The sequence below is a fragment of the Vigna angularis genome, chromosome 9, assembly GCF_016808095.1.
Source record: "Vigna angularis cultivar LongXiaoDou No.4 chromosome 9, ASM1680809v1, whole genome shotgun sequence".
NCBI lineage: Eukaryota > Viridiplantae > Streptophyta > Magnoliopsida > Fabales > Fabaceae > Vigna > Vigna angularis.
In genome coordinates this window covers 3,362,078-3,376,929 of record NC_068978.1, presented here as the reverse complement: position 1 = coordinate 3,376,929, position 14,852 = coordinate 3,362,078, and the positions used below count along the sequence as shown (strand labels likewise).

Below are 14,852 nucleotides of genomic sequence, written 5' to 3'. Positions count from 1 at the left end.
CTTTTCCGAACGATTTTTTCAACCACGAGAACTACACTAGGAGTTAAAACCGCTGATAAAATTTTGAATTTTTGTAGTGTAAATAAAATTAGTTAGTATTTGTACGATAGCTATTTAGTCCCCTGACTTTCTAAGAAAGCATCGTCAAAGGAACATAATTTACTGCTAAAAGAAATGGCATGCATTTCCTTATGCATAATTCACACGAAAAGCTTTGGTACCTTAATAATATTAATTATGTTAATGTTTTAATTATTTTATATTTTAAATTAAATTTTATTATTAATACATTATATTTTGTTAAAATAAATTTGCCAGTATTTATTTGTAGAAGGCGTTAAAATCATAAGATCTTCTGACTTTATCTTCTAATATCTTATATTATTGATTAATACATTACATTGTTAAAATAAATTCGTTATTTGATAGAAGGTGTTATTTTATAAAAGAGAGATTATCAAATACAAACATGTATGGAAAAATAGTTAAATTTTATAAAATATGTATAGTTTTGAAACAAACAAAAAAAAAAGTTAAAAGATCGATCATTTTGCAAGTGAGATAAAAATACAAATGTACTCATACTGCCAAAACACATCTTAATACAATATCATTATTTTCGAAAACTGCAAGTAACACCAATTAACGTTGACATAACATAAGTAACTTAAATCAAGTTTACGTACATGATGGAAAAGACAAAGACATAGACAACATTATCATGGACCATGATTAGGAACAAACTTTAGGAATAATCAATTCATTTGCCACCAAAACGAGCCTTAAGTTTCTTCACTTGTTCTACATCAAGGAAGGTAGTTTGTGCAATCACGTCAGAAGGTAAGCTGTTACCAAACAACAAAAGGTCAAGTAGTTGTGCTCCAGGGTTTGCGCTACTGAAAGCCAGAAATGCAGTGGCTTTTCCCTTTCCAGAGTTCACTTGAAAATGCAGTTGTCCTTGTGGGAAAACCATTACATCTCCTGGTTTCAGTGTCTTCATATAAAGATGAAATGGTGTCATAAAACCAGCAGTGATTTGACCTTCCACCATTATCAAAAGTTCAGTAGCTCCAGGGTGTGTGTGCATTGGGATTGATCCACCTTTTGCTATGTCTAACCGTGCTGCGGAAACACCAAGACCATTCACACCTGGAAAATCAGTGACAAATGCAGAGCTTAATGCAGCATTGAAAATGTTTGTGGTGTTTCCCGCTACCAAACCAGAGAACACAAAGTCATCTACCGTCACTGTGTTAGGTGGTTTGCACTGATAGCCTGAAGGACCATCTGGACCCTTTAGGTCTGCTACACAAAAATCATTGACAGCAGCATAGGTAGTGGATGAGAGAAGACCGAAGAGGAAAAGAATCTGAGTTATCTTCTTCATCTTTCAACTTTGATGAATGAATTTGGTGTGAAGGTAATGTGAAATTGGATAGCTATTTATAAATCTATTTTTACACGTTGAAGGTACGTGGCTCTCAAATCCTCCAGGAAAACCCTTATACTGTTAAAATACATAATAAAATAATCACATTTATATTTTTTAATTAATTCATTCTAAATAATCACATGTGTATCATCACTCAATCTTTTGATCAAACTTGAGCATGAAGTTATGAGCTGCATAATTACATTTTATATATGAGAGAATGACGTGAAACATGAACAGCCACAAGGAAAGATAACTGGTTGTCATATTAAAATTAGTGAGGATATTAGAATGAAACCCTAGATAGAAACTTTTATTTAACATGTTTATGAATTTAATAAAAATATATAAATTGTACACTGCACTTTTGTTCACTATTCTCTTTAAGACGTTTAAATAATTTTTAATTATTTTTTGTTTGTAATAAATTATATTAAGTACTATAGTTTTCAATATAGGATGGTTTCATTATTAGTTAATGCACACTTCGTAAGCTAATCGTATCTAATCTTTTGAAGGATAATAAATTTTAGTATTTACTTTCCATTACAATAATTTTTTTAATTATTTACTAAATATTACTCAGAATAACAAATTTGTTAATAAAATCAAATTTATTAACAGATTCTTTTAATAAATTTGATATTTTAATTTATGGACAGAAATTTCCGTTAATACTAAATACAATAAAAATAATTGTTAATAAATTAAAATTATTATTACTGATCAATTTTTTTCGTCAATAACTTATTATTACAATTATAAATGCCTAATCTAACTAATTTTCATATATTAAAAATATATGGATAGAAAAAACCAAAAGAAAAAGAGAAGAAAACAACGTTTCAAAACCAACGTTCACAATTAACATTTTGAATATAATATTAATATATTATCACAATCCTTGCATATGGCAAAAAAAAGTTAAAAAAAAAAGTCTTTGAATCAAACAGTTTAAAACATTAAAAGAAAAATAGAAAACTTTTATCTTGGGTCTCATAATATATAATGCATAAGCTGATATAGCAATCTTCACATATTGCAAAAGAGAGTTAAAAAAAAGTCTTTGACTCAAACAAGTCTTAGATTGAGATACTTAACTCACAATGTAGTTGGTATAACAAGTTATATGAACCAAAAACATCTTATGTGTGTTAGATGTTTATCAATCACAATATAACCCTACAATCTTTGTTGTTATGGTTGTGTTGTGTTACTAGGTCATGTGCCACTAGTGCAAAAACAGCGTATAACGTCACGTGTTCAACATCCAATCACTGAATAACCAACTTTAAAAATGACCGGTGACATTTTTGTAAATAAATGCAATTATTAAACGTCGTTTATAATTGTAATTCGACCTCAATTTGTTATATTGGGTAAATTTTGCGAAAATGTTTGGCGCAAAAGTGAAAATGTATTTACGTATGACATCGAATTCGCTAGAATTAGACATCAAAAGGATATAAAACGTCGAATGCCCCAACGTTAGATGTTAAAATGCTGGTGAATTCAATAAAAATTTGAGCAGGAGATTGAACATTCATTCACTTTATCTTAGCGCGCGATACCCTATTCTCTGCTCAAACTTTTCTGGAACAAAGCTTGACGACCATCACATGTAATCTTTCTTTCATTTGTTACAAATGCATGTTAATTAACTACTTTAGATATGATTTTCATTTGTTTTAACCAAATATTTTCGTGTTCTTGTCTTTTATAGGCGCATTCTGTTTTGTCTCTCACTGCTGTCAATACTTTATTTCGATGAATATCCATTTTTGAAGATTATTTTTCGTTTTCATTTTGAAGAACTTATTTGTTGAACTTGTTTGTTGTTTTTGTTTGGTTGAACTTGTTTGTTGTTGGTGGTGTTGTTTTGATTGAACTTATTTGTTATTTGTTATTATTGTTTGTTGTTGATTCTACACTACACATTCATAGTTCGTGCTTTATAAAATATCAAAAACTGAAATTTGTTATTTTTCTACTTAATTAAAAAAATAAAAAAAAATTGATTAACGTCGAATATTGACAAATATGTTCGACGTCAATTTAACGTCTCCCGATATGACGTCGATCTCGAATTCGAAGTGAAAGGCCAAAAAACAACAACGTTATACGGTGTTTTGTACTAGTGTGTGTGTCTGGTTTTCATGAGTTTTCTAGAGATCATGCCAAGATCTCATGCAAGCGGCCTCACTCAATACTCTTATAGGTGATTTGATCAAGTGTATGCTTCAAATCATACACCACTCATAAGAGATATGAAAATCATTAAAAAATTTATTTAAACTAAAATTCTTTCACCACATAGAAAATTAATGACAAAGTTTAGCCTCTCAATTATGTAGTCTCTAGCACTTTCACACACTATAAGAATGAACATAATTTATTAAAATCAATTTAGTGCTATCATAACTAACAAGTGACATGTTTTTACCCATATGAACCTTATTTATGGGATCCCCAATCACAAAGATTGGGTTATCATCTCTTGTTTGTTTGTAAGTGGCTTAAGTTTTATTTCTCTCAATGTTTTTAATATCATTTGTCTTTCTAGGGTTTTGGTCAGAGTATCTACTAGATTTCGTTCTGATTTCATATAATCAATGAAAATAATTCTATTCTTTAGCACCTGTTTCACCAAATTGTGTCTCAATTGTATGTCTATTCTTTCCATTGTAATTCTTGTTTTTAGTTATAGTTATTATGGATTGGTAGTCACAATGTATTGATACCGATGTGGTTGGTTTCACTCCTAGTAAAATGTTCACTAAGATCAATCACATGTGTATAATCACTCAATCTTTTGATTAAACTTGAGCATGAAATTATGAGATGCTTAATCACATTTTATATATGAGAGAATGACGTGAAACATGAACAGCCACAAGCAAATAACTGGTTGTCATTAAAATTAGTGAGGACATTTTTATTAAACATATTTTCACATTGATAAAAAAAAAGCGTAATAATACATTAAAGTCAAACCAAAACATTTGATAGTGGTTAATACATATGAAAAAAAGTTATATCTAAATTAGAGAACATTTTATATGGGACGTACTAAATTAAAGAAACGGGTAATTACATAATTTAGTAATATTTAAGGTTGAGGTATAATGTGTGGTAGATCCGAAACCCCAATAACGTGGTTACGTGGCTTAGAAACGACGTAAGGAACAGTATTAATATAAAAAATACCAGGAAAAAATTGACTAAATCTACCAGGATCTGAATCAATTTTGATTTCAACAATAATTATCATTACCAATTAAAATAGAGTTTAGACTCTTTATTATATTGATGTAATAACTTAAATCTCACTCTTTATTGATAAAACAATTAAAATGTTTCTTATTCGTTTATGATAAGACGTAGACTTGTTAAAAATCTCATCGCTTATTTTCATTATCTTTTAAATTTAATAATTTCTCAAACTCTTAACTATTTTTCTCGTCACTATGCAAAACGGCAAACCCGGAGGTGAAGTGGCCGAGGAGAAAAATAACGAGGAAGCTGAAGAAAGAGGCGATGCAACGTTGAAGAGGGAGGTAATGATGAAGAGGAGTTAAACCTACCAGCTGAAGAGGATGCAGATACTGTAGTGAACATAATAGACAAGTCTCTTTTCCCTTATCTTTTGTGTTTAGTTTACCTTGCATACCATAGATGTATGTTAATCTCTCTTGATTGTTGAACATGATATGGTGATGTCCTTATTTTTGTTTGGGTTCCACTAAATGGAAGCCTGAAATACGTAAGTGCTGCTAAGTTTGGATGCCCCCCCAATCCTTTATTTCACCACACTTGTGTGATGTGTACCTTAATCTAGACGTTACTTATAAGCAATTTGCCAGATGGATGAACTGGGATATCATGACCCAACTTAGAACACTTGCACCATTTGCTATAAATATGTAGACTCTTACACTTAGAATATGCCTATGCCAAAGTTATTTGCCTATAACTTGACACGAGTTGAGTAAACATAACGATTACCTATGCGTATTGAGTGAACGAAAGTTCACTCAAGTATATTTGCCAAATGTGATGAGAATTCATGGGGATCGTTCTTTCGCCCATCAGTTAACGCTAAGCATTCACTTAGAACATTCCTAAACTTATATGAGAGATTGAGAGTTCATGGAGAACGCTCCTCAATCATTCGGTTAAAACTAAGAGTTCACTTAAAACGTTTTGAAAGGTTGAGAGTTCACGGAGAACGTTCCTCATCACTCGGTTGACGCTAGGAGTTCACTTAGAACGTTCCCTAGACGTTAAATGAGAGGTTGAGAGTTCACGAAGAACGTTTCGCAACTCTCAGTTAACGTTAAGAGTTTACTTAGAACGTTTCCTAGACGTTACATGAGATGGCAGTACAACACATAATTGATTGAAACTGTCTTGCTTTAGTCATAGAAGATATGTAATTACAAAAGAATTCAACTAAAATAAAGCTTGACAAAAGAATTCAACTGAAATCAAACTTGACAAAAGAAGTCAACTGAAATAAAACTTGAGCTGAATTACATTCCAAGTATTGAGGATGAAAACCTCTATATCTGAACATTCCAAATTCGTTTTGTCAACCTTTGTTGCCTCGGTTCCATTTGAACTAATGTCATAAGACATTTATGTCTTAGTTTAACCGCGAATCGATGTCTATAGTTAGAAATATGTTTAAATTTTGCCATTTATAATTTTATTAATTTTGAATTTTTTTCTGAAAGGTTTACGCATCGGTTGTCTTTAGAACTGAGGCAGTAGAGTCTTATTGTCTCAGTTTTCTACTTAACCGAGGTAATAATTTCTTCGGTAGTCAAAATTCAGACCTTTCATTCTCCCCTTCCACATTCTCACCACCACCATCCTCAACTCGCACCATTCAAACTCAACGTTAGACTCACTTGCACACACAAACGTTCTTCGACATGGTGTCGGAGGAGCATAAATTCTCAGAGTTCAAGCGCCATAAGGTGCAAGATTGACTCTCTAATCTTCTTTGATAGCCCGCCTTGCTCGAGGGAGGTGACATCCAGTTCACAATGGTTGGGATGGACGACCCGAGGGTGTTGATGGAGGTCTGAAAGAGTGTTCTGGCCAAGAAGAGCAGTTCTTCGCGGAGAAGCTTCGCTGCGATGGTGCAGTGTCGAGCGATTATGAGGATCTTAAGGTCAGGTTACATTCCATGGGCGATGGGGTTCCTAAAGTTTTGAGCTTGCTTTCATTTTGATGTTCATTGTTTTGTACATTCTTTTTGTTCTTGTTTCTTGACTGCAATTGATTTTATGTAATTACTTGTATTATTTTGTAGGTATCCCAGCTAGAATATCTACAGATTCATGACTCTGTAGCTGAAGTTCTGCAAAAGATGACAAATATTGCAGGGAAATGAAAGCTTTGTTATTCAAATTTGTTAAAGAGAAATAAAAAATAAAGTCTGACGAAAACAATACCCCATACTCCCTCAATTTAAAGGAACCGAGGCAATAAACCTCACAGGCAAAAAATTATATTAAATACTCTCTACTGTTTCGGTTGCATTTAAACCGAGACGAAAGTCTACTTCTTTTTGCCTCGCTTATATATATTTTGGTTCGTCAATCACTGCGTATAAAAAAAATAACCGTTATTATTTTCTGCACTGGTGATAACTTCTTTTTTATTCAAAACCACAAAAGCCATGTTAATTTCTAACTGTCATTCACACACCATTTGAATTAATCCAAACATATATTCTAAAATAAACGAAAATAAAAGAAAGTCTTCTGATTGTGAAAAGAAGAATATGAGTTTCGGCTCAATGGAGGAAAGAAAGGGATAAAGGGGAGGGGTTTCGAAGTGAGAATGAAGGAGAAAAGAAAATAGAAGAAAACTTCGTCATTGTAGAAAGATGAATAGAAAACCTTGCTTATTTTCTTCCAACATTACCCTTACTGGATATTCGTTGATGTGAAACCCACCCTATATCATTTGAATGTATGATTTTTGGTATGTTAAAGTATCATTATTCTATCCATTTTAAATGAAAAGCTTTGATACCTTAATATTTTAATTATTTTATATTTTAAATTAAATTATATTATTAATACATTATATTGTTAAAATAATTTTGTCAAGTATTTATTTGATAGAAGGTATTAAAATCATAAGATCTTCTGACTTTATCTTCTCATATCTTATATTATTAATTAATATATTATATTGTTAAAATAAATTTGTTATTTGATAGAAGGTGTTAAAATCATAAGATCTTCCGACTTTATCTTCTAATATTATACTTTGACCTCATTTATTATTATATATATCAAGAGTAATGTTTTTGAAAATAGTCATTTAAGTCCTTAATTCTTTAAAGTGTTTTGAGAAATCAAGAAATATGATAATTTGTTTAACTCTAAAAAAAGTTATTTATTAAAAATTATATACACGCACTAAAAATTAGATAAAGGATACTGATGTAAATAATAAAAAAAACAATTAACATTTTCTTAAATTTTAAAAATTACAGTTAAATAAAAACAACTTTTTTTTATATGCGCGATACTTTACAAAAGAGAGAGTATCAAATAAAAACATGTGAATAAATACTTAATAAAACTTAAATTTTATAAAATTTGTATAGTTTTGAAACTAACAAAAAAAAAAGTTAAAAGATCGATCATTTTGAAGGTGAGATAAAAATACAAATGTACTCATACTGCAAAAACACATCTTAATACAATATCATTATTTTAGAAACTGCAAGTAACACCCATTAACGTTGACATAACATAAATAAGTAACTTGAATCAAGTTTACGTACATGACGATGAAAAGACAAAGACATAGACAACATTATCATGGACCATGATTAGCATCAAACTTTAGGAATGATCAATTCATTTGCCACCAAAACGAGCCTTAAGTTTCTTCACTTGTTCTACATCAAGGAAGGTAGTCTGTGCAATCACTTCAGAAGGTAAGCTGTTACCAAACAACAAAAGGTCAAGTAGTTGTGCTCCAGGGTTTGCGCTACTGAAAGCCAGAAATGCAGTGGCTTTTCCCTTTCCAGAGTTCACTTGAAAATGCAGTTGTCCTTGTGGGAAAACCATTACATCTCCTGGTTTCAGTGTCTTCATATAAAGATGAAATGGTGTCATAAAACCAGCAGTGATTTGACCTTCCACCATTATCAAAAGTTCAGTAGCTCCAGGGTGTGTGTGCATTGGGATTGATCCACCTTTTGCTATGTCTAACCGTGCTGCGGAAACACCAAGACCATTCAAACCTGGAAAATCAGTGACAAATGCAGAGGTTAATGCAGCATTGAAAGTGTTTGTGGTATTTCCCGCAACCAAGCCAGAGAACACAAAGTCATCCGCGGTCACTGTGTTAGGTGGTTTGCACTGATAGCCTGAAGGAGTATCTGGACCCTTTAGGTCTGCTACACAGAAATCATTCACAGCAGCATAGGTAGTGAATGAGAGAAGACTGAAGAGGAAAAGAATCTGAGTTATCTTCTTCATCTTTCAACTTTGATGAATGAATTTGGTGTGAAGGAAATGTAAAGTTGGATAGCTATTTATAAAGCTATTCTTACACGTTTTCAAGTACGTGGCTCTTAAATCCTCCACGAAAACCCTTATACTGTTAAAACACATAATAAAATAATCACATTTATATTTTTTTTAATTAATTGATTCTAAATAAAATCCATGTGTATCATCACTCAATCTTTTGATCAAACTTGAGCATGAAGTTATGAGCTGCATAATTACATTTTATATATGAGAGAATGACGTGAAACATGAACGGCCACAAGCAAAGATAACTGGTTGTCATATTAAAATTAGTGAGGATATATTAGAATGAAACCGTAGATAGAAACTTTTATATAACTTTTTTATGAATTTAATAAAAATATATAAATTGTACACTGCACGTTTTGTTCACCATTCTCTTGAAGACGTTTGAATTATTTTTAATTATTTTTTGTTTGTAATAAATTATATTAAGTACTGTAGTTTTCAATAGAGGATGGTTTCATTATTAGTTAATGCACACTTCGTAAGCTAATCGTATTTTATCTTTTGAAGGATGATAAATTTTTGTATTTACTTTCCATTACAATAATTATTGACAGATTCTTTTAGTAAATTTCACATTTTAATTTATTGTGAGAAATTTTTGTCAATGACTTATTATTACAATTATAAACGTCTAATCTAATGTTTTTTTTATATTAAGAGTATATGGATGGGAAAAAAAGGAAAAAAATAGAAGAAAAAATGAGAAGGAGGTGGTAGTGGTGGTAACGATGGTGGCTTGGTGGTGACGATGATTGTGGTTGTGAGAATTAGAAGAAGATGAAAGGAAAGAAAAGGGAAAGAGAAGACAAAAATAGTAAGGGATGAGATCTTAAAGGATGAAAATGACTTAAAAATTACGATGATAACACTACGATTCAATGACAATCAAAAGAAAAAGATGAAAAAACAAAGAACAAAATAAGAAGAGGAAAAGAAAGAAAAATATACAATTGCATATTTTATAAAAAAAAAAATGTTACCCATAAATAAATTGACTAACATTTAAGGATAAATTTATGATTGTGATAGGGTATATCATTAATAAAGTTTATCAATAATTACTTTACTAATAGAATTTTACCTATTGGTAATCTATTGATAAAAATAATTTTCTGATAAATTTTTACTATTACCGATAATTGTATTCGTAATTTTCTTATAATGTTTGTAATTAAATAAAAATATTTATTTCTAATTAAGCTTTAAATATCACCACCTTATTATTATAGGGAAGGGTAGGTGGACTGACATCAGGTTCAGGTCCATGAATGAGAAAAAAAACATGTTAACTTGGATATTTTAGAAAACTTACAATTTTTAAAATTATACTTTATTTAGTTAAAACTAAAATTTGTATACAAATAATCCTTATGTATCATTTAAAAAACGAAAAAACTAGTTTAATATTTTAAAATTTTATGTATTTTAATGTTAAAATTAAGATTTATATACATACAAATCCTGAAAAGGACGAGCTGTTTAATTAGTTAATAATATAAAAGCTTTTAAACTAATAATGCAATTGTGTATATTAAACTCTTGGTTTTTGCCGAATGATAACTCCTATTGTAAGACATCCTGATGCAAAATGCAAAAGAATAATAAATATAGTCCTTAAAACAAGGTTAGTTATATAAACCAACTTGTTATGATAGTCTTGTTGGTCAACATTTAATTTACTTGGTTATATTAATGTATATATTTGTACGTGAAAGTGAGAGTTCCTTACACGCCAATGATCACTTCCAGCAAATCTTATCTTTTAGAAAAAGAATCAATTAAAAATGAGTTTAAACAGTGATCACACTCATCAGATCTATAGTATAAATAAACAGTGATCACTTATCAGATCTATAGTATACATTTGTTTTTGTGTAGGCTTAATAGGTTATTTAGTTTCCAAGTTAAGAGTTAATTTTTATTTAGTATCCGGTTTTAAAAATGAAGACATTAGGTTCTCAAGTTATGAAAATTGTGTAAATTAAATCATGTTCGTTAGAGTGGTAGCAACGGTGTTAAAGGTTAAAAGATATGGCAAATTATTTATTCAACTTCCCTTTTAGGTTTGGCTAGGTATGAAAATGTCCTTTTTATTTGGAAGAACCAAATGCATACAGATTTGGCTCAACATTTTAATCTCCAACGAGCTTAGGGGAAGGAGGTGATTTAAAGGTTTGGAGCTGAGGTGGGGTGTCCTAAGTTGTTCGTCCTAACTCAGTTTGTGAAGTTCGTTGTTTCTGAGGTGGGTGCCCTAAGTTGGGTGGTTGGGATTGAGGTGGTTTTGTAGGTGTCGAGGAAGCAATATTGTGTGGTTGGTGGAGGCAATATCAATGAATCAATGCTCGTCTTGCTCATGGGAGACCTCACGTGGTGGTTCATCAGGGGGAATGGTTGGCAGGCAAATATGTTACTATAGAGAGCTTGCCGTATTAAAAGTCGCAAAAACTGTAAAGAATTAAGGGAAGCATTTTTGGGGTGCCCTAATTACAAGGTATTTTTTGTACGTTGTGTTTTGATTTTGGGGTACATTAGTTCAGTTTATCCTGAGATGTTTTCGGTTGGATGTTTTTAACAGTGGAGTCGAAACGAGGAAGTGCGAGGATGTAATTTCTTCAAATGGCGCACTGAAGATTACATGGATGAAAGGGATAGTACAATTGAATGGCAAAGGAGAAATATAATTTGTTTGGCAAAATCACTTGTGATTTGTCAGAGAAGGGAGAAGGTGTTGTTAGGGTTTTTATGTTTGATGGGGTTGATTAACATCATCTTTGTATGTATTTTGTTTTAATTTTGTTCTAGTGGTATTTGATGAGGTTATAATGTAATGTTTGTTAGTTAATGACATTGTTCGTGTAATGAGATTTTGTTTCTGTTATTGTTCAAGTCAATGTTATGTAATTTACATTGCCCTGTCATTAACAGCCAATGAATGAACATCACATAAAATTATAGACTTTCTTTATTTTTCATCAGCATAAAGGTATACAAACCATCAATATTGATATTGTGTTGAAAGCATCAATATTGACAAGGTCTACAAAGTCATTAAACATCACATAAGAAGGTGCCAAAGCTTCAATTTTAACAACCTGGCAAACATTGCAGGTTATAGTTTTAGAAGATAAAACATCAGAGCTGTTCCAAAATGATATCATATTGATGATTAAAGATCACTTAAGAAATTACATCACAGATCATCCATAATACATGACATCCAAAATATAGTTAGATAGTGCAAAATACATCACATCCAAAATAATATTGAAGGTCAAACATGACCTGAATATGTCTTAGCAAAACTACTTAAAGTTGAAATTACATATCCAAAATACAAGTCAAAGTTCAACAATTTTTAAAGTGTTGTTGCAGTGTGATCGATTTAGGGTTCTTCAGTAACTTGACTTGGTTGAGTGGGTTGTGGTATAGCTTGGTGGTCTTCTTCTTGAGTAATCTAACTTGCTTGAGTGGGTACTGGTGTAGCTTCTTGGTGTTGTTGTTCAATTGGTTGAGTGGAGTGTGGTGTTGCTTGTTGGTGTTGTGCTTGAGGGCAATTAATTCTTCTATGCCCTAGTTGTCTACAAATGCCACACCTCTTTGGGATTCCAGTTTGGCCAAGTTGTGTATCATCCCTTATTTGCTCCCAACTCTCCAGTCTTTTTTTTTCTTGGTCTACCTGGCAACACCCTTTTCGGAGGAGGTAAAACATCAGCATATGAAAACCTTTCCCATAGTTCAGGTCCATAGACAGGGAAAATTAATGGAATGTAGGTTTCTTCATAAGTTGAGGTTCTAAACCAAATTAGGATGTAGTCTTCTGCATTGATGTTTAAAAATCTCATGGCAGTCAGTGCATGACAACAAGGTATTTTTGTTACAGTCCACTTCCTGCAGCTACAATCTCTTTTCTCTACATCAACCACAAACTTTTTAGCAATATTTGAAGTATGGCTGATCTCAAAAACTTGCATACCTGACCAACTGCCAAAGTATTCAAAAACAATATTAGGAAGAAATTTACAATGGAATCAGTCAAATAGAAAATGAGTAAGTGTTTTTGTAGTTTACTTACTTAGGTATCCAATATTGTGTCTGCTGTAACTTCTTGTGTAGTCTCTTTTGAATTTTGGGACAAATGGGACCATGAAACAACCTTATCTTCTCTCTATTGGATGCCCACCTCTTCATCATGTAGCTACGAATCTCTTCCAACATTGTTATGATTGGTTTCCCCCTAGATTCTAAGATGACGTTGTTAAAAGCTTCAGATATGTTATTGACAAGTGTGTCATAAACAGGTGTTCCTGAAAATCTTGACCTAGACTAAAATCTGCAACAACAGAAACTTAAGTATTTGTAAAAGAAATATGCATTCAGTTAAATATGAAATGTAATGTGAACTTGAAATGTACTTGCCTTGGTGGAATAGCTATCAAGTATTTGAAGGCCTCTTCGTTGACTTCCTTGATTTGTCTCATCATTGATTCCCAAGCTTGGGGGTGTGTTGCTGCTGCTGCCTTCCATAGTAATTGTCTTAGATTTAGGCCAAGATATTTCTTCCTAAAATTTGCATAAATGTGCCTTACACAGAAACGTTAGTCCACACCAGGTAAAAGTTGTTGTATAGCTGACAGAAGTCCCTGTCACAATAATGAATGAAAGTCAGTTTTATATTGGGATGGTGAACATCCATAATCAATGAAAAGGTACTTATTTACTTACTTTCTGTTGATCCGACACAAAGGTACACCTTGAACATAATCCCCTCCTCCAAGATTATCAATTAATCATTCTAAAAACCATGTCTCTGTTTCCTTATTCTCTACTTCAACAACAGCATATGCCAAAGGTACCATTTGGTCATTACCATATCTTCCAACAGCAGTTAAAAGCTCACCTCCATATTTGCCTTTTAAAAAACATCCATCCAAATGTATAATAGGTCTACATGAGACAAAATTGTCCTTACATGCTTTGAAACACACACACATAAATTCTTTTGAATATAACATTATCCTCATATTGTTCCACACTCAATTTCACTGTTGACCCAAGGTTTGACCTCAGCAATTCTTGTGCATAATCATACAGTCTTTCATATTGTTGTTTGAAACAACCATCAATGTTGGTTGTTGCCATTGCTTTTGTCCTAGTTTTTGTAGACCTTGAGACACCAATGTTCCATTGTTTAGAAAACTTAGTGTGTAGATTTTTCAGATTTATATCTGGATTTGCTTTCATGCTCTTCTCTAATTTGCCACTAAACCATTTTGAGGTAACTAAACCAATGTTGAATTCTCTACTACACGTATGTCTCTCTATGATCTTCCTTAGTTGCCATGTACTTTGGGTACTCTTATATGCACAGTATGCATACCATGGACATTTCCCTTGTGAACCACAATATTTAACACAAATTCTTCTCTTGTCATTCTTAGAAATCTTCAACTTCCTACCATTATGCACTCCATAAGTACTAATTGCATCAGTGAAATCTTTTTTTCAGGAAAGTAGGTCCCTAGTTGCCATTTATATTCTTTCATACTTACGGGCTCTAAGAAGATCCCAAAATCTCCATTTTGGGGACTTTCATCATCTGAGTCATCACTTTCATATATACTGCCACAACTATCATATTCCCACTCACTATCAGATAAGCCCCTAGCTTGTGCATGGAAGTTTGAACTGCCAAAGCTCGATATTTATACTAATCCGGATAGTCAAGTCAAAGGGTTGTCATGCATAAAGTATTTAGTTGATTTGGTGTGAGATATTTATCATTAAGTAAAACATTTTATATGTTTTTGATGTATTTTGTATCACTAGATTATCCTTGCTTTTGT

General features: G+C 31.9%; 2 protein-coding genes across 2 annotated transcripts; both read right to left on the bottom strand.

The window, feature by feature from the left end:
• Positions 1-622: 622 nt before the first annotated feature.
• On the bottom strand, positions 623-1,414 carry LOC128194062 (auxin-binding protein ABP19a-like). Its single transcript, XM_052868688.1, has one exon. The coding sequence runs from the start codon at positions 1,385-1,387 to the stop codon at positions 761-763; it is 627 nt and encodes a 208-aa protein (XP_052724648.1). The 5' UTR covers positions 1,388-1,414; the 3' UTR covers positions 623-760.
• A 6,697-nt stretch (positions 1,415-8,111) lies between these two features.
• LOC128194058 (auxin-binding protein ABP19a-like) lies at positions 8,112-8,987 on the bottom strand. Its single transcript, XM_052868657.1, has one exon. It carries the CDS (start codon positions 8,944-8,946, stop codon positions 8,320-8,322), a length of 627 nt encoding a protein of 208 aa, XP_052724617.1. The 5' UTR covers positions 8,947-8,987; the 3' UTR covers positions 8,112-8,319.
• Positions 8,988-14,852: the final 5,865 nt, after the last annotated feature.